A 21,087-nucleotide genomic window follows, 5' to 3' on the forward strand; every position below is an offset into this window, starting at 1 on the left:
TAATGTGCTATTTCAGTGCACTGCGCATGTTTCAGTTTGTTTTGCCAGTTTCAATGTGTGGTTCTACGCGCTGCATCCACTACAGTTTGCTGTGCCAGTTTCTACCATGTGAGAAAAGACATGAATAACAAGAAAAGAGGCTTGCAATTTGTGGCCTCATTTTCCACCAAAATAATGATAACTCACAATGAGGTCATAGCTTCTGTGAGCAAATGATTACAAAAGTCATTTACAAAATTTTATGTTGAAGGAATAAAAAACTAGTACAAATATGGCAAAAAGTGTGTTGTCTTGTCTGGCAATTATGCTGATAAAAATTAGCTATCCAACTCGAGTACGTGTAATCATCTGGTGCAACTACCTTCAAAGTTGCTCCCGGTTCATTACCACCTCTTACTATTGATTCTGGTAAGTACCAGACTTATGTCAATTTGGCAAAGACCTTGCTAAGCTGACATAAACTTTGTGTCCTTGGAACAGATACCGAATGGTGTCCGCGAGACCTCCGACAATCTTAATAAAGAAACATGTCTAATAGTTATACGAGGCTACAAACACAACTGCCCAATATACAGTTTGTGCTGTTCATATATGCATTCATTTATGGGTAAAACCCCAGTAAAACATGCCTAAACGCTTACAAAACTAACAAGAGGCCGTGCTGACCTTGGTCTTGCCAACATCTTTTTATCCTGTTGTAGTTTATCATGAAAGCTCCCATTCCGCAACCTGTATATAGGATAAGGTCTTCGTGACATAGAATAGGGGCTATTACAACTTCTTGTCCGTAGCTGTTTCGGGACTCATGGTAGAGATTAATTTTCCCGGAGTGAATTCCTGCTTCGGCTCTGAAATGCGCCAGCTGTCCAAGTGAGTAAATATGCCGGGTGGTAACTGTTTCTTGTGCACCTTGTCCTCGGATTGTCCCTCTTGTTTTTGGGTGATAGGGTCGTTCGTGACCAACTGAGTTTTAGGAGCATCCTAGTGGAGCATCTTAGTTGTGCTGGCAAGCTCAACATGTGATACCCTCCTCCTGGCCTCTATATTTTTAGTGTGTTTGGACGTAGCTATTTCAGCTAGCTCACTCTGCCCATGTCTGTCGTAATTACTTGCTTTTAGGCACACATGCCGCTTTGGTTCTACTTTTCGTGCTAGGGCCCCTTTTCTGACCTGTTTTTGTGCTTCTGGCGTGTTCTCTTTTAGTAAAACAGTGTGATTATCTTACTGTGACCAGTCAAGTTAGGACAGGCACTTTTCTGGTGACCTTTTCCTGCAATAGTTTTCCTTTTGCTTTCAGAACAGGAAGCTTCTCTTTCACTTTTGAGAACCCATCGCTCAGGTCTTGCCCTAAATCGAACACAACTGGGTCCTCCCTAGTATTTTTGTGTTATCCAGGTCCTGTCCTTTTTTAGGCACCCCTGTTGCTTTCAAAAGGGGTTCTCCAAGATGAGAGATCCTGGTAAGGCAATCTCAACATCTTAACCACATCTTCATGAGGGGTCTAGGTCTTTGGTGGTGGAGGATTGTACTGGATTAGATTTATTGTCTCAGACTAATAGTAGTTCCTTGTTTAACACTGTCATGATACTTCAAAGTACAATACGCTCTTCTACACAGAAAATAATCAGTGGGGATTTTATTTTGCCTGAAATTTGGGGTTGTCTCCTCTCCTTGTTTTATTTAGAAGTTAGACTCGGTCTCCCGGTGCATATAGGGGGAGGTTTCTTTTGGTCCTTTTGTCAGATGGCCTTCTGCTCCTCTTGTCGGGCCGTGGGTGCTTCCTCCAGCCCTTTCAATAATAAAATATCAATTTTTTTTCTCAAGTCAACTTTTGCTAGTGTGAAAGCATGTAAACCAATGTTAGACTACTGCAGAGTCCATTGCGGTAGATGTGATGAATTTTTACTTATTATTTATATACATTCATTGTATTTCTCTTTTCATTTACCATTTGTATTTACCATAAGTCTTTTGTCAAAATGTTATCACTTCTCAATTTTTACAATATTAAACACGAGGTCGTAACTCCAAACCATTGTAAAACAAGCCTATCAAGGGAGGACAACTTGTATCTACTGACTAGATATGTCAATCATTTATGCTAACCTTTGTGATGTTTTATACATTGTTTGCAGTGCTTATTAACAGATAAATGACACAATTTTAGCAAATATCGTTCTATGACTGAAGGTAATTGAGTTTATTAAGGTGCATCATGCGTAAACATCGTGTTGAGCGAGTGCACTTTACCTGTTGCAGAATATGGTTTGGAATTATATCCATAGCAAACCAATTCCAGTTTGGGAATTCATTCTTTTTGTAACAAACAGCTTGAAGCAAATGCTTCAAAATTACAAAGCCAAAATGGCAGATTGTTTTTTCTCCCTTCTATGACTGAAGGTAATATAATTTATGTTTTAATATCTTTGCTATAGGAATGTTTATTCCTCATCTGGGACTATACAAAGTGACAATCATAACAGGTAGCTGAAGTGTGTGAACCAGGCAGGTGGACTAGTCATGGCTGGCATCAAAGCTCTGATAAACTAGATCACATGCTAACTACAACGCCCCCTGATGTCTTATCACTTAATAAATAAAACTCTCGACATTTAGACTCCTTATGTATACAATCCACGTCAATGACTGTCTTATCAGAGCATTGCAACATCCATAATGCCGGCTGTTGCCAAGAGATCCTGAGAATAATATATTTTATCTCTACCGTTTGCGTCAACAATTCTACTTTATCTTGGCAACAGGAAGGAGCAGCTGTTAACCTAAGTAATGAATAGCTGACAGCAGTCAGCTCTATGTATTTCACAAAAATGGTCAATTTTAATCTGAAGGAATTTCTCATGAGAAAACCTTCAAGTTTTATTTAGATTGAAAAAGAACCAGACTCTATATAACTGGGTATGAGAATATCTTGTTACATTAAATTGCTGGGTATGAGACAACATCTTGTAACTTATAACTAATGATGCACTCGTTGACATAGCCTCAATAGCCTCGGTTTTGTTTGACAAATTATTTTCAGAATGAAAGGAGCCACCTTGAAGGATGCTTCTTCTACCGAAGACATTTCCTCAAGAGAGACAGTCGAGTTACGCTAAAATGTTTTTGCATTCTCTTTCAAACATGTAAAATAAATGGGTCATTGCTGTTTATTCATGGTTTCTTTTTTACGCAATTTTTGATGTAACTGATTGGTTTCATTTTTTGCCGTTTCCTTATCACTTTCTGCAATGTTTGTTATTGTATTTTAACCTTTAAGGTTTTCAACGTTTTAAGAGCAAAACATACGTACTGTTTGTTGGCTTTTTGTTTCCTTTTTTCATCATGATAATAAATATTTTATTAAAATTAAACACGGTCTATATCTGCTGGTTTTTATCTATAGTATGCAGTGTACATTCTATGGTGTAAAACGTTAAAAATACTTTACCGAAGTGATTTTCTCGACTCGGAACGGATTAAAATTTACATGCATTTATTTTAAAGGGAAAAGTTGTTTCGGATCTCAAACAACTCAGTTTTTGAACAACCTTCTGAAACGGATTATGTTCAGAACCCAGGTTTCTCTGTACCAGTAATCCTACCAAATGTAATCATGGCCAAAAGTATAAATATCCTCAACATTTTGTGACATTATTTAGGTTTTTGCTGTTTTAGTGCCGCTGTGTGCTACCCAGACCAGACAATATACAGTTTTTTATCTTTTAAAATCAAAAGGTGTTATGTCATCCGTGTCATCAGCCTTTCCCCTCACTTGGGCTCCGGCAGCGCTGTGCTTGTTGTGTTCTTCAATGGCTCTCACCATGGCTGACCTCTCCAACTTTCCTTAACATTCAGGTGGCCGAGCGTTTCTAGCTGGCCGGGGAGCAACTTTTTTTCTCAAACAGGTGTACCTATGGCAGTAAAAGCTTGGCTCCTTAGTGGTTTACAGATACACGCATAATGAATATTCATGTTATGAACTCTGAAGGTATTACTAATAGGGTAATAATATCAATACTTTACTTATAAATTTGTATGTGATGTAGCAGTAATCGTTAATCGGCATCATGTGTACCACGTCCACGCTCGAATGGTAACACTTTGTCTTTGATCGACGGCACAAAATAGACATTAATATATTATATACAAAGTGGTAATTCATGGTACCTGTAGTCATACATAACATATTTTATGTAACAATCTTCAAGAATTTACCGATGAAAAAATCTTACAATGTCGAGACAAACTCAATGTATTCCTGTGTGTGAATATGCTTGCATATCTACATATTATCATGCCTACAATATCTTCAATGCATGAGCAGAGCGCAGTTCATGCGATTTGAACCAGATGGGAACCAATCAAAAACCAAGATTTTACTGTCATAGGTGAAACTGTTTGGGAAAAAGATTTCGTGGCCGGGAGTTGTACTTACTCACTCAAGGTGTTTTTTGCTAGCGACCAGGAAGCTAGAATGGTGCTGGACTCACGGGCTCAGCTGGCTCTCCTAGAATTTTTTCTTGTTACAGTCATTTCTCCAGTTCCTGGCTCCTTCGAATCTCTTGCAGTTGGCCTTCCAGTTATTTACTAAATGCAAGGGAAGTGTAAGCCTTTGATCTTTGCTTTTCCATCTCAAGCTCTGCTTTTTCCTCTAGGCTCCGAGCCTGCATCCCTTGCATGTTGGGGCATTTTCTTGGCTCTATGGTGGCATGTGTCTGTCAAAGCTTCTCCGGACAAACATGGAATGGTTTTTGCCTGCTTTCATTCTGCACCAAAGACTGGCCCCGCCGTTATACTACGCAAGTATGGTTTGACCAAATAATTTTTTACTGGGAAAGGCCCTACAAACTTTACTTTAAATTTGGGATGGTCCCCTCATTTTTTTCTTTTATTCAGAAGCCAGATTCAGTCTTCCGGTGCAAATAGGGGAGGCTCTTTTGGGTGCCCTTGTCAGATGGCCATCTGCTCATTTCACTGAATTGTGTGTGCTTCCTTTGGCCTTCTCAACATCTTCACCAGATCTTCATGAGAGGGCCGGGTCTCTGGTGATGGAGAATTGTAATGGATTGGATTAATCGCCTCAGGCTAATAATAGTTCTTTGTTTAACACAGTAGTAATACTTCAGAGTACAGTAAGCGCTTCTACGACTTAAATAATATGTTCCAGGAAAGTTTACAATGTGGGGATTTATAAGGATGTGAAATACAGGTAAATTGGCTAATCTACTCCAATAGCCTTTCAAACTAACCATTTGGGCCAAAGAAAAAGAAAAAACTATACTTAACTCTTCTAATTGGTAAGCTGCACCATAACTGCTCTATTATTAGTTTGCATAGACAACTTTTTTTTAACCGCTAAATCTTACTGGTTTTATAAATCAAGGCTGCCGTATTTTTATAAAAAGTTCATGAGAAATGCACATCTTTGATATCCATTAACAATGATTTGCCTATTTTTTCTAAACAACAAAGTCTATTCTGCAAAGTAAAACTAATAACAAATATTTTATGTGTCCAATAAACCGAAACAGCAAAATATTTATAATATTATAAGATGTACTGTCTGTTTGTCGTCTATCTGTATGCAAGGGTCAAAGTTGGGATAACAGATAACTTTTGACGATATTTCAACTTGTGACATTCAGATTGTTTGACCGACACTGAAACATTTGCACCATTCTATCGATATTCAGTATTTATAAACAATTCTGCAGGTACTTCTTACCATTTTTGTCGATACATCTGACGATCTATCACGATGAACTAGAATGTCTTGGAAGTTGTAAATATCATAGATGTAACGCTTCACCCATGTCATCCTTTTTCTAGCAAATGCGAAAAGATATGTTAACATTTAAGTTGAAATTGAAAACACATCCGCTTGACTCTTTGAATTATAAAAATTTTTTATGTAGTACAACACAAAAACTTCACTTAAATTCTTTAAGTTGTCTGGAACTCCTCTTATAGGAGCATCTACCGTACCTTTTTTATCAGAGCCCTTACTTGGCTCCTCCAGCTTAATTTCATTTTTATTATTTTTCCTTGTTGGTCTATTTTCATGATTAACCCTTTTGTTATTAGTATTTTCATATCAGATTCATTTTGCCACGTAAGTTGTCTTCCCTTAGCAACAGTGTTACCCTCTGAAGATCCTGCCATGAAGTGCTACCATAGTTAAATAAACTTCCCTCGGAGTCTTTGTTGATAAACATTGTATTTGGTAATAGGTTACTGTGTTGTATATGTATAGATTATGTACATTGTGATGCCCTACTTCACCTGGTCTCTCTCTGTTCTCTATTGGCTTTTAATAGTATGTGTAAACTTTTAACCAGTTCCCTGAATTTTAAATAAAATATCTATTTTTTTTATCAAGTCAACCTTTGCTTGTATGAAAGCATGTAAACAAATGTTAGACTACTGCAGAGTACATTGTGGTAGATGTGATGTATTTTTACTTATTCTTTGAGTAAATTCATTATATTTCTCTTTTCATTTACCATTTGTATTTACCACAGGTCTTCTGTCATAATGCTACCACTTCACAATTTTCCATCTAAAACACGAGGTCGTAACTCCCAACCAATGTAGAACAAGTCTGTAGCATGAAGACAACTTGTATTTATTTGCTAGATATCTCAATCATCTATGCTAACCTTTGATCTGTGTTATACATTGTTTAAAGACTGTTTATTGACAGAATACCTATATGCCACTGTGCTAGCAAATATCATTCTATTTATTACGGAAGGTAGTTTAGTCTATTAAGGTGCATCAGGCGTAAAAATCCTGTTGAGCGAATGCATTTTACCTGTTGCACAATATGGCTTAGACAATATTCATAACAAACCAATTTCAGTTGTGAATTCAATTTTTCTGTACCAATCAGCTTGAATTGCTTAGCTAAAAGGTCAAATGTCAGTTGGATTCTTTTCTCTTTTTATGAACTTTGTTATAGGAATGTTTATTCCTCATCTGGTATTATACAAAGTGACAACCATGACAGGTAGCTGAAGTGTGTGAACCAGGCAGGTGACTAGTTATGGCTTGCATCAAAGCTCTGATAAACTAGATCACATGCTAACTACAACTACAACGCCCCCTGATATCTTATCACTTAATAAATAAAACTCTGGACATTCAGACTCCTAATGCATACAATCCACGTCAATGACTGTCTTATCCGAGCATTACAACCTCCATAATGCCGGCTGTTGCCAAGAGATCCTGAGAATTATATATTTTATCTCTGCCATTTGTGTCAATAATTCTACCAGATCATGGCGACAGGAAGGAGCACCTTTCAACTCAATTAATGGAAGCGAGACAGCCGTCAGCTCTTTGTATATTATACAAACAGTAAATTTTAATCTGGTGGACTTTTTCATGAAATTACCCATAAGTTTTCATGTTTATCAAAGTGACTTTATTGCTGCTTCATATAGCAAAGTTATGAATTTTAAAAGAAGAGATTTAGTTATATATTGTGGTTGTTAAAGAAAGTCTAACTGAGCATTGCATATGGATGAAGAGACAAGGTTGAAAGAATAAGTATATTTAACCACGAATAATAAAATACAAGCAGGATGTATTACAATGCAGAGAACAAGATCATGTGATCACTTTGACAATGTGGTGGGTCTAGTGGGGCTCGCGTGTCCTTATTTACTATAAGCCTTCCCTCTGGTTTGAGGGCTGGCTGGGCATTTCTCTTGTCATTGCTCATTGGCTGGTTGGGCTAAAACGTAGGTCACTCGGCATCTTTAGTGTCTGTCTGGGTAGATTGTCAGTCTCAGCTGCCACGCTTTTAACTATCCGGGTGGTGACATTGATTGCCTGACAAATGTGTATCACCTGGAGTCTGTAGGTACACAGCGAATCGTTCCAGCCTCTGCTGAGTAGCAGCCAAATCTGAATAAACAGATATTTCTCATTATAAGTAATATATAAACGAGGGTTACTTTTACTGAAGAGCCGGGAGATAACAATGACAAATCTCTATCAACATGCTAAAGGCAGTGTAAAAGTTAAACTGCCGCCATTTTGATTTAACACCATGAACTTACATAGTAAACTCTCACACCCTACGTAACTCAAGCAGCATCAACATATCTACATAAAGTTACCAGGAGTGAGCCATGATTGATCAACCACAGCCTTATAGAATCAGACCGTCAGAGCAATACCACAGCTAGTATAAAATATACTAGTAGGTATTTTATAGGTTACTAGCATTGGGTGATACTAGATAGTCAAGATATGAGGTGGAGAGTAAATAATCTTATAGGGCTTATAAGAAATAAAAGTACCTGCTCTCCGTTGTCTAGCCTCTTCCCGTAATAATGACGACATCCTCTCGCTGTCCTCCCGCAGCGTTGTAACTTGCTGTCTAGCCTCAACCAATGCTATAAAAGTGAGCGTGAAAAACCATTTGTTACATGTGCCACACTGTTACTGCTTATATTTGTGCTTGGATGTAAATAGATCTGCCAACGCTGACATGCATAGCCAATTACAAAAGAAACTGACTTCTCTTCCTCAGTAATGTACTAACAATAGACTAGTGAAATAATAACATAGAAAGTTACCTTCTGCCTGCTGCTGAGTTTGTCTCTGTAGAACTGATACTTTCTGGTCGCTTTCTATTTGCAGGGTTGTAATTCGTTGTCTAGCGTCATCCAGAGCTGCAACAGAGTGAAAAAAACTTGCTGATAGATATTCAACACTTCCACTGCTCACATTTGACAATGACAGCGTGTGCTGAATACATTGGTGAGTAGATGCACCTTAGCCACATTAGCAAATTTACCTGCTAACAAGGCTTTTATATGCATTGTTAATTACAGAAGGAACTGAATGAATGGGCATGAAAGCAGGAATGTAAATGGTAGCGCAGAGACTGAAGTGTGTAGAAGCAGGGACTATGTAGAAGCGCAGAGGCAGAGAGTGGATCACATAGGCAATTGCCTAGAGGCAAAGGCAAGTTCCCAGAGACAGAAACAAGCTAGTCTGGCAGATGTGGGTGGCCGAACTCAGTCTTGAGCTGTTCTATAAATAAACTCTATGTGCATTGTATATAGTAGCGTAGAAGCTGGGGATCTTGCACACAAGTAGGCAGGCAGATTATGTGGAGTGAGATTTAGTCATGTACTCAGCAGTGAAATTGCGCAATCGGCCTTTACTTTAAATCAAAAGCGCATGAGCTTCATGGACTCACGCAAACTTGCGACAGGTTGGCTGGCTGACTTCCAAGCAGGTGGGGCAAACAGGCTGTTAGGTGCTTTTCGTAGGAGCCGAGGCCCGCATACTACTAATAATAGCCGGAGTGTTCAGCGAGCTGAACGCTGCAAATTTCCTCAAGCTTTTTGCAAGGCGAAACTTTCTTGAACATGCGGATCTAATCATTCCGGCAGGCTGGTTGCTTGACAAAGGTTCTATACACTTTTTCTAATTCCAGAGCAAACTTCTTTCCTTGGCTAAATAACGACTGGCCACTAGATGTATTGAAGCAGCACTTAGTGTGTTACACGCATAAGCAATCCGCGATTCCTTAGGAAAAATTTAATTCTTTTAAAAGTTATAAAACTTTGTAGTTATTGCCAGACAAGCTACACAAAAATAAATTTTGATGTTTTTTGTAAGAATTCCTCCAAGAACTAGCAAATATTAAATTCCTCCAAAATGCAACATCACCCTAGCTGTTCCTAATACACCTGCCACAGAGGAGATAACGCATATTGTCTCATAGTACAGAAGTGTAATGTTTCATATCTAAACACCAGCTTGAAGGAATGACTCACTAGTCTATCACCGCTGACTTATCTTCCTCAGTACTATACTAACAATGGACGAGTAAGACATTTACATAGGAAGTTACCTCCTGCCTGCTGCTCAGTTTTTTCCTGTAGAGCAGAGACTTTCTGCTCGCTATCTCTCCGTAGAGCGGAAAGTTTCTGGTCATGTCTCTCTTGCAGTGTTTTTATCTGTTGCTTAGCGTCTTCCAATGCTACAATATAATAAAAAAGAACATGTGGATAGTACATAAAGCCGTAGAGACACAGGCGATTCTAGAAGTGTAAAGGCGGAGGGGTGTAGAAGCAAAGGGGTGTATAGAAAGAGAGGTGCAGAGGCAGGCAGGCACATAGGCAGGAGCCTGCGAGCAGAGGCAGGTCGGCCTGACAGATATGCTCAGCAGAATTCAGACTCAAGCTGCAAGCATAAAGAATTGTCTTGAGGAGCCCGGCTATATGGCTGGCAGATAATTATGCAGGCTGACTGACACCGGCGGGCCGGTTGGCAGACAGACTTCATATAAGTGCGATAAAATCAAACACTCGCCACAAAAACACGCAATGGTGGTCGACTTGGAGACGAAACGTGCGATCATTGTGGATTTGGCAGCATAGCGTGATATCATTTTTTGACTCAGTGAGAGTGAGCAGGCTTGCTTGCAGACAGGGCAATCAATTGTCTATTTAATGACCAGAACATATAACCATTGTCTACTAGGAGGCAAAAGCGAGAAATCGTTGTCTGCTCAGCAGCGACACAAATGACCGTGATTGACTCTGCCAATCGGGCAGGCAAACTGGGTGGCAGACAAGCACGGTCAAGCAAGCGGTGGACACGGTAAGGTAGACACAGAAAAAGCAGGTGCCAGCAGATGTGGCTGGTAAGCAGGCAGAAGGCTGGCAGGCAGGCTGCTAATGCTTGCCGCTTGTTTTAAGAGACGAGAGTTGCAATAGTAGTAGCGGTCGAGCTGCTACTACTATTAAGGTAAAATATTAAAGATAAGTGTAGATCGAATAAAATCTAAGAAGAAAATGAAGCTCATTTCACGTCTACCAGTCTTAAGGTGTCAAGCCTCTGGTAGAACTAATCTTGCTGTTTGATAAGGAATTCTCTAAGCAGCACCAGTAAATATGAAACTCTAATGGAACTCAGCACCATAGTAGCTGTTCCTGTTATCATCTGCCATAGAAAATGGAACCACTAATTGTCTTAGAGTTTATAAAATAAGAAATAGTTAACCTAATTTTAATCTTTATATCAAAGATTAGTATTGATATAGATTTTAAGTCTGAATATTAACTGTTATAGATTTAAGGGCTGAATATGAAAGCAAGGAGACTACAATATTCACTTTAGTCTGTCATTCACTTTACTACTAAACATGACAAAGGTTAGAGTCATGTTATGTTAGGAACAATTAAAATGCTGTGGATAATCTACAGCAGTGTAAAATATGGTTGTAATACTTTCTACTTTCCATCAAAAACTGCTGCATATATGATTAGCAGCACCAGCGAATATGAAATTCAGCAGGTGGGGCAAACAGGTGTAAAACATTGTGAATGTGTATTGTGAATAAAAGTATAATGACGACAAAAGCATAAAAAGACAGTTTCTGACGTTCGGTTTGCATGATCGATTCCATGTATCCATCCAGCAATTCGATTTATACAATTTCTCTTCTCTGCCTATTATTATTATTATAGATTTAAAGCAGATGCTAACAGAACTCAGCACCATAGTAGCTGGTCATGTTAGCATCTGCCATAGAAAATGGAAGCACACATTGTATTAGAGTTTGTAAAATAAGAAAAAGTTAACCTAATTTTAATCTTTATATCAAAGATTAGTAGTGTTATGTATTTAAAGCCTGAATATTAAAGCAAGAGGCTGCTACAATATGTACTTTAGCCTGTCATTCAGTTTACTACTAAACATGACAAAGGATAGAGTAATGTTATGTTAGGAACAACTAAAATGCTGTGGATAATCTACAGCAGTGTAAAATATGGTTGTAATACTTTCTACTTTCCATCAAAAACTGCTGCATAGATGATTGGCTATTCATGAAAAGGAGTGTAATGTTTAACCTCTAACCTCAGCTTGAAGGAATGACTCACTAGTCTACCACTACATACAATAATCATAGTATTATTACTATTGAGTTAAATTCTTCACATCTCAGACATTTCAAAATACAGAAATATTAACAGACAGATTAGTGTGGAACACGAGAGTCAAGCTACTGAGTCTGACACAAGGAGTTGATATTTAAAGATCTGCTAACATCACTTCAATCCTACCAGTTTTGAATATTAATTTAAATACTCAGACTATAAACTGTTCAGCTGGAGGCTGGAGACAAGCAGCACTCTGTCTATGCAAGACTCAGTGAGTTTACAGGAAATTAGAGATGTAATTATCCAGGGCATGTCCCAGGGTTCAACAGTACATGTATACAATGAATGAATTACTAGCATTTAGTTTAGATTTTCAGTAGAAAGTTGCTGAGACTGAAGAGTTTAGCAGTAGAACAGTTCAAGTGAGTAGCTGGTATCACACTGTATAACAATCCTACCTTCTACTACTGAACCCAGCTGCCATCTCTTTAACAGCTCTGATGATTCCTTCTTTCCCATTAACACAGCTTCCTCCAATGGAGTCCTGTTGTATTTATTCTTTATGTTGAGGAGTGAAGAGACAGTCACTAGAGACACGGATCCTAACATGACCTTCAGAGCAGTTGTCTGTCCCCAGTATGCTGCCCAGTGTAGTGGAGTGTAGAGGTAGTTATTCTGTATGTTTAATAAGGAGTCTCTCTGTAGTGAGGAGAAACTGTAGAGGAGGGACTCTAAACACTTGCTCCTTCCATTCGCTGCAGCCAGTGCTATAGCTGTGTTACCGTATTCATTCTTCTCAGATACAAACTTGTACTTCCTCTCATCACTCACTGTGTCTATCAGCAACTCTACACACTCACTGTTGTCTCCCCTCCATACAGCAAGGTGTAGTACTGTATATCCATCCTCCCTCTTCATCCAGAGCAACTCGTCTGCTGTTCTTCTGATTGGTGAGAGAAGCAGACGACAGATTTCTGTGTGGGCTCCGTCTGCAGCAACCATAACAGCTGTGTATGAGTCATGCTTGATAGTAATCAGTAGCCTCAGTAGCTCAGTTGGTTGGACTGTCTCTAAGGCTGCCCTCAAAGCACTAATCTCTATCTTTCTCTCTCTCACATAATCCTTCAACAGTCCTTCCATGTTTAACTGTAACATATGTACTGCACTCTATTAGCTGCTGCATACAGTAAAATATGATAGAGAAATAAGTACAAAATGTGACTCAACTGCAGAGTTGGAAAGCTGTCAACCATAACAGAGTGGCTGCAGGTGAACCCTGGATATTTACAGAGTATAAAAAGGAGTCCAGGGATGTCAGACTCTTGCAGAGCTGAGAAACATGAAATATTTGCAGTAGGAAGTATTTGCTGGTCTGATTATGACAGAGGAATGAGACCAGAGCCTCCTGACCTTAACTTAACCTCACTACATGACAGACTCTATGAGTCTCCTCAGGGTAGAGAGTGATAGTCTCAGGAGGTCAGAGTTATATTATAATCACACTGACTCAGTGACTCTCCTCATCTACTCTACTATTCCCAGTAAGTACAGTATCAACAGATGCTAATATAATATATAAGTTATACTTACCTGTTGCTATTCTGTTTGTCACCTGCTCTGACTACTACAGGCTTCTTTATAGCTTGTAGCTGGTTATAATAATGTTATCTGTCTCCTGATTGGCTGAGCTGAATAAGAGTTACTCAAACAGTGATTCATGATGAATTTACCAGATATTGAATAAAGGAACAGGAGGTAATTGTTACTGCAGCTTCATGATTGGCTGGTTATACAGCCTTGTAATTGGTTAGTTTAACTTTCTGTTTATAATTTAAATTGAAGTTTATCTGCTTAATTTCATATAATAAAATAACAAACATTATGTTACTTTTACTAGTAACAGAATGGCCTCGGGCACTATAAATATTCACATTGTAACCACTGGCAGTAATGTGACGAATAGGAAATTTTATAAAATGAACCTTTATACAATCCATGTTGCTACAATTAAATAGAACTCAAGATAAATATCCGTCTTTGATTAACATGTAAGTACTGAGTACAATGTTTTATATTACATTTTAGTAATAATCAATCACAAACTGTAAATAAATAATGAAAATATTTAAAGACTCAAGTAAGTACATGTATGTTAAATATCCCAGCATATCAGCCACTCACACTCAGCTAGCAACAACAGTGCATAACTTATAGACACTTGCTAGCCAATGTCACACATATTAATATAGCTAGAGGCAGGTACTAGTCAAGGTCTACAAATTAAGGCTACTGTTTCTCAGATAAATTCCCAAATACCAAACACTTAGTTTAAGGGCAGATAATTAACAACATTGAAGTCAAGGATGCTTGAAAGCTTGTTACGCTTTTCAAAGACACATGAAGTTTTGCTTGAAATAAGGATTTGTCAGCTCATTGCAAAATGTGGTCATAATTGTGATAAGGTACGCCAGCTTAAACCAATAAAATTAGATATTTTATCTTTGGTCAGTTTATCATGTGACAAGGCAAGTTAGCAGTGAGTGAACACGATTTAAGTATTTTTACAACTTTTATAAAGACAAAGTTTGGTACTAGCATCTGCAATCAAAAAGCACTAGATAAATTCTTTTCAATTTTTTTAACTTACTGTAAAACCTATAAATGAACGTTACCTCCATTTGAACATCACTTCGACATTTTTTTAACTTTACAAACCCATAATAGCAAGTGAAAAATTGTTCTCCAAATTGTAGTAATAATGACTCGGTTCCATTAATAACAAATAATTATAATTAGCTTTCAAAGCAACACAGTAAAGATGAATAATATCTGTATTAGACTAATCGTCAGGGCCGTATCCTCCTATACTGCAGCTACTGCCATGGTAGTACCATTTTGTGAAGATAAAAATCCTGTCATGGAATTCATGTCATTTTTGCTTGATTTTAACACTTTGGCTGGCGAAATTACCAAAAGGTCGTTTATCGGTTGCGTGGGGAAACGGCATTTATGTCGCTTTCGGTAGACGTTTATTAAGCTGCCGTCTCGTAACGTTAAACAAAGGATATGAATGCTAGTAAATTTAAATATCATCAACAAGATATTAGTTGATAAATTAAGATATGAAACGATTACCCGAAAGGCGTTGCTTTGTGCTAAAGAAATCGCGCCTCCTTGGAAAAGAATAAAAGCTGAAAATACCAGTCAACATCGGCTTGACTTTCCAAACGGTAAAATAAAATATTATTTGATCAAATATTATTTGATAGCTCAAACTTAAATCTACTACTACTTGCTCAGTATTATAGACTATAGTATAAGTGCATTATTTTTAACATGGTGCTCTATTAATTTTACAATTCAACTCTAAAATATTATTTAAATAAATTATTTCATAGGAGACTACTCGTCTTCTACACCATTCAGCATTGTACCCGGTGATAATTCTACCTCATGCTAGCAGTGGCCAACCCCTTTTGCAGCTCTCATTCACATTATATTTTTAATAAGCGTTGTTAAAGACAATCTCAATAAACAGTTATATATTTATAAAAAATTGCTGTTAGAACATGTGCCCATCAGGAGCCAAGTGTGCTAGATTTGTGCCATTTTGACTAGTTATACATACTAAAAATCTTTCCGGAGGAGGATCCCCAGACCCCCCTCCCCCAACTGAGAGGGCGTTTGGTACCTCTCTTAGACTTTTCCTTCAGTACCATTTTCAAACAGTTGGATACTGCCCTGCTAAAAGTAGATCGTTGGTTTGACACGGTATTGATACTTTGATGTATGTAAAAAACGGTTTACATTTATGATGGTATGTGAGTGACTAATTTTAGTCTAAAAGTTGTGCTTAGCGATGCCACTATAGGTTTATCATTTGCACGAAATGCAACGCGTAGTTGTCTCGCTCTGCTCAAAAAGTTGTTTGAACGTTAATATCACTTAGTTCAGCGGCGCAGAAGAAGAGTTGAGATCAGAAAACATTATGGAAGGTATTGAATAGCCAGAAGATGTATGTTCTATCGAATGCAACAATCGGAACACAATTGGCGAAGCTAAAAAGCAAATATTCAGTTTCAAAAATCTTAATTTTTGTTTCTGCAGGTAATAAGTATAGTTTGTTTGTCGCTTGTTCGTGAATGTATACATTTCTAACATCTGATAAATTATTACTATAAAGCTTGTAAAGTTCCAGATTTATAGCATATATTATTTAATAGAATCATTGCGGTTATCCTGTCAGTTTTGACTGCAAACTGCAGCAAACATATCGATGAATGCAATGAGCTTGTATGCAACTATGTTAAATATAGTATAGCATGATATTATACCTCCAAACTTATAACAAAATAAAAAATTCGAAGCACTAACAAATTGCAAGGCAGGGCAACAGAATCACCTGCTATACGCACCATCACGGGTTAATTGCGAGCAATAGATATCAACTAGTAGAGATATTCGGCTTCCCAAGTTTGTTATTTAGAGATCATCAACAAGTTAGCAGATTTATTGCTTTCAAAAGAGTTAATGACATTAAGGGTTAAGACATTCACTTCGCCTGACAAAGGGTCAAACTTAGCTTTAAAAATTCAGACGAGCTATTTGTAAAATACAACACCACTATCTATCTGACAGCTATTATAAATAGGGGAAAGGTTAAAAATAGAATGCAATGTCATTCAAATAGAGGTTTCACAGTAATTTTAGTAGTAAACAATTCTAAATTATAAACCAAATATCATATGACATACCCTCCAAGTCAACTTGATCTGTCATTCAGCCAAAGTTCCTCCGCAGATGACATAGTTTTATTCGAGCAAAGTACAGAATAATCCCCATGTATAGTGAGCGTACATTGTCAACCTTTGGTTGGGCGTATATAATCCTCAGATAGTTATCGAAGAGTAATAAAATTCTTGATGATATCAAACTTTTTATTACATTGACCTGAAATTGTAAAATAAGATGGAACTGTCCTGGAAGAATTAGCATGATTGTTACTCATCATGATGCGCCTTACATAAGAATTCCATATAAACACACAAAATCGTTAATAAATAATACAGGTGTGATGCGGGAAGGAATTAAAACATGTGATACCACTTCTCTATCGGTATAGAAATTAAAAGAAACAGAGCTATAAACAAAGTATTATCAATAAATTACTAGTTATAGTTGATAGCTATAACATACTATAAACTTTACTATTGTTAATATTATAATTACTATTATTACTTGTTACTATTATGTCTTACTGAGAGTCTCACCATATAGTTTAACTCCAGCCCTCTGTATCACACTCAAGGCCCACCTACTATCCTCTATTGTTGAACTCAAACTGACAGTTTTTAGCTATTGCCACACAAGAAGAGACCACCCAAATTGAGCTAATTTAAATCAGTGAATGGAAATGAAGAGAGCATTCAAGCAATGTGACCAGCTGGCATTCACCAGATTGTCTGTCACATAATATAGCTTGTGAGCAAAACTTTAAAATCTCACAGAGCTACTATATTGCTGACCCTCACCTCTTCCTTTTGTGACAATCACCACAGAAATTAGGTTATCTAACACTCATTGTCAAACTAGGTTAAAAAATCAGCAATGAAACCTGCCAGTGATGACAGTATTTTTGTAATCTATTTAGTAATATATTATAGTACAAAAATATTCTTAAATAGCAATATTGATTTCATGTGAACATCCCCTCTCTTCCTTTGTAAAATGAACCAAAGAAACGCTGTATGCCTCGACAAAAGAGCGTTCCAACTGGTAAGAAATTTGAGATACGAGATGAATTCTGAGCCAATACATGCCTTGAGATATGAGACAAATTAGAGATACTAGCATACGAGAGAGTTTCAATGCTTATGAGAACAGCATTGCTCATTCTTTCTCGGCGGATAAAAATGATAAAGAAGGCTAGCTATGAGCGAAAGTGATAAAGAGTCGAAAAGTGAAGCAAAATTATCTTAATCGAAAAAGATAAAAAAGGAAAACTAAGACAAAATTTGAAAAGGTTTACTTTTAAATTAAAAGTTATTTTTAATTGTATGCGTAATGTATAATGTATAATAAGCTTAAGGTAAAATAAAAACTTATTCTCAATTGTATGCGTAATCAGCTAAATTAATTTAAGTGAAATGTAAAGTATATTTACTGTTGCGTAGACAAAAGTGTAGTGTTCAGAATAAGGTGTAGTCAAGTATTTCCTGAACCACTGCCAGCCTCTACCGTCTGTCTCAAAGGTGAGAACTCTATACAGTACTGCATATAAACATGTTGTTTTATTGTAGATCATAACCATTAGATAGGTACTTGTTACTTTGTGACTGCAGGTAGAGAATTAGACCAATGAAAAACACATTTCCATTGTAATATCCACTTTAGCTTCTTTATTCTACTGGAAGGAACCAATTAATTCCTATTTATTAATTACATAAGAAAAATTGTTTTGAGATATGAGAATTGAAATGGGAGCCATGTTCCAGAACTCATTAGGCTCGTATGTTGAGGTATGACTCTATTTCTGTTGATGAACCAGAAGATATTAAACGGGAGACAAAAAGTAGCGAGGGATCATTTTGTTAACATCTCTAGATGTTTTGACTAGTAATACATAAAAGTACTTTGATATCCTAAATTAACACTCTCCCTATAACAATTAAAATCTGATATACCGTAAAACCTCTCAACGCTACCTACATTTGAATACCACCTCTATTTGACTGTCACTTTGACTGTCACTTTGACCTTTATGAACCCATAATTACAAGTGATCAGTAGAAAAAAGCCCAAAAAACTGTATTAATAATTAATCGCTAACAATAAAAAAAATCGTTATTAATGTAAACAATACGATTATGTTTAATAGTGATAATATTTATGTTTCGCTTCGCCCGTGATAGAGCTAAGTATATCTTTCGAGAATTCTGACGAAAATAGAGCGCCATGGCGTTCAGTTAGAGGTTTTCCGGTAACATATTTTAATACACAAGATGAAAATTTGAAATTAAAACCAAGAAGATTCTTTGAAGTGAAAAATTCTAAAAAAGTCAAAACTTTCCTCACTCTTGTTTTCTATTGGACATGACATGTACTAAGCCTTTAAAGAAAGTACTGGGATGCTGAAACTGGAGCCAACAACTAACCTATCTGGCCTGACACTAGAACTGCCAGAATAAGCGAGTAACTTGGAAGGGAACAGCACACAATGTAACAGGAAGCCTACACAAGAAATACGGCAGCTACATGTAGTTGTGATGATCAGGGTACATGATGAGCTGAGATAAGCAAGTCTTGTGGGTGGTGAATAAGGGAATATCTCTTTAAAAATAAATATTAGTAATGACATGAAATCTCTCTAAATAGGTAAGGCATAAATGCTCTGATAATGAAATGCTTGTTGTAGAAGATTCATGGTTGATGAACGTGACAAATGCTCTTATTAGTGTCTTTAATTGATCATTTTCTAATCATTAGAGCAATATGCATATGGAGAGTGTAACTCCCAATTTACAGACATGTGCAGGTCTATGTGATACATGTAGATAATCGAGTATCCCTAATTTATGATATAAATTGTTGCACCATAGTTGTTCTATTCCATCTGCTAGTTAATGAGGCTGAACAATCAGAATATTTGAACATAGAAGAGCACATAACTCCTGAATGTAAAAACAGTATAATATCAAGACCTTTTTGATGCCAGCTGTCATATTGGAGACTGTAAGCAACCAAAGGGACAGAATAGCCTTGAACTATGAGAAATTTATAAAAATACACTGTTACAGTGGCAGTCAGAGTAAACATAGTCATCAGTTCATGGTTTGCTCCAATTTTAAAATATGGCTGGCAGCATCAAGCAGCAGCACTGAGAATGTAAACATCGGGTGCAGCTGTATGTAGATGATTCAAATGAATGAAAAGTTAAAAATTTTAAATTTGAAAATAGGAGTAAAAACGCAAATAAGATGACATGTTGCTTATGTCATGTGACTTAACACCACATTTGTGTTGATAGTCTAAAAATAGAATAGGGTAAACTGACTAAATAGATGATAAAGAGAAGACAACTGAATAATAGAAAGCACTGGAAATCTGAAACTAAAAGATAAACTGATATGTCTCTCCTTTTATCTCATCAGACTTTAAGAGCATGAAAACTCACAGTCAAGATTAAAACTGATGAGTGAAGAACAAGACAGCAAAACCACAACTACTAAAGAACATATAAATACTGTTTGACAAGTATTTTGACATCTCCCAAAACCTCCAGCTCAACTTGAGGTTTCAACAGAATCATTTTGATATTGTAGCTTGCATACGATTAATGAACATAGCTTGGCTGGTTGTGACTGTGTGTACAGTGTACACTGCAAATAGCTTGAGGAAAGTTTTCGCTTATTGGAATGACGTCATTCCAATAAATAGGGAATAACAAAAGCACTGACTGAAATGGAAACTAGTGTTTGAGTGTTGTGAATGCGTTGGAAACTAACATAACTGACTCATTCATAACATATTCAGGAGTATATTAATGAGCTTATAATGGTAAAGCTAGCTGAAGGACTTGGATGAAATGTGCCTGATCATAGTTCTGCAAAAGTGTATATCCATATATATGAATCTCAATGTTTGTGGTCAGTCCAGTTATTGCGTTTAAAAATTAGGAATAAAAAATCTGTCTCGCAGATGATTTGATCTCAGAACCTCCCTGTCGGCAGGCCAGCAATCTAATCCACTACACTATAATAGCAAAACTTTCAATGGCTGCTAGCATTTTTATTGCATTGGTTAAAATAATCAAGCTTGAAGCTCATGGAGTCATTAACTAAACAGTTGATTATAGTTACGCAAGACAACTATTATTTAGCCGTCTGCAAACGCGGTCATTGTTTTAGTAAATATAAGTTTACTTTCGCTAGCTTGCCAAGTATGTTACTCAAATTCATTGCGTTGTTGTTTATCCCTCGTACAACTCTGCCAGGCATTTGGCTAAAATACATTAATGTGGGAGTCGGTCTGTCCAGTGATAGAGATCAGATTTTAGTGACAAAAATACACTTCACAGAGGATTGGATCTTGGCACTTCCAGTTCTAGAGGTCATGAGCTTACCCATTAGATTATGCCTTCAACTGAGTACAGCAATCAATAATAGTGAAGATA

At 37.0% G+C, this 21,087-nt stretch overlaps 1 protein-coding gene across 1 annotated transcript in view; it reads right to left on the reverse strand.

Moving 5' to 3' along the window:
* LOC137404148 (centrobin-like) overlaps window positions 1-21,087 on the reverse strand; it is a 577,594-nt gene that overhangs the window by 126,549 nt on the left and 429,958 nt on the right. The window contains exon 7 of the mRNA XM_068090304.1: window positions 9,881-10,009. Coding sequence (XP_067946405.1) covers window positions 9,881-10,009 — 129 coding nt within the window. The remainder of the gene's footprint in view (window positions 1-9,880; window positions 10,010-21,087) is intronic.

Source organism: Watersipora subatra, chromosome 9 (assembly GCF_963576615.1).
Source record: "Watersipora subatra chromosome 9, tzWatSuba1.1, whole genome shotgun sequence".
In the NCBI taxonomy this organism is placed as follows: Eukaryota; Metazoa; Bryozoa; class Gymnolaemata; order Cheilostomatida; family Watersiporidae; genus Watersipora; species Watersipora subatra.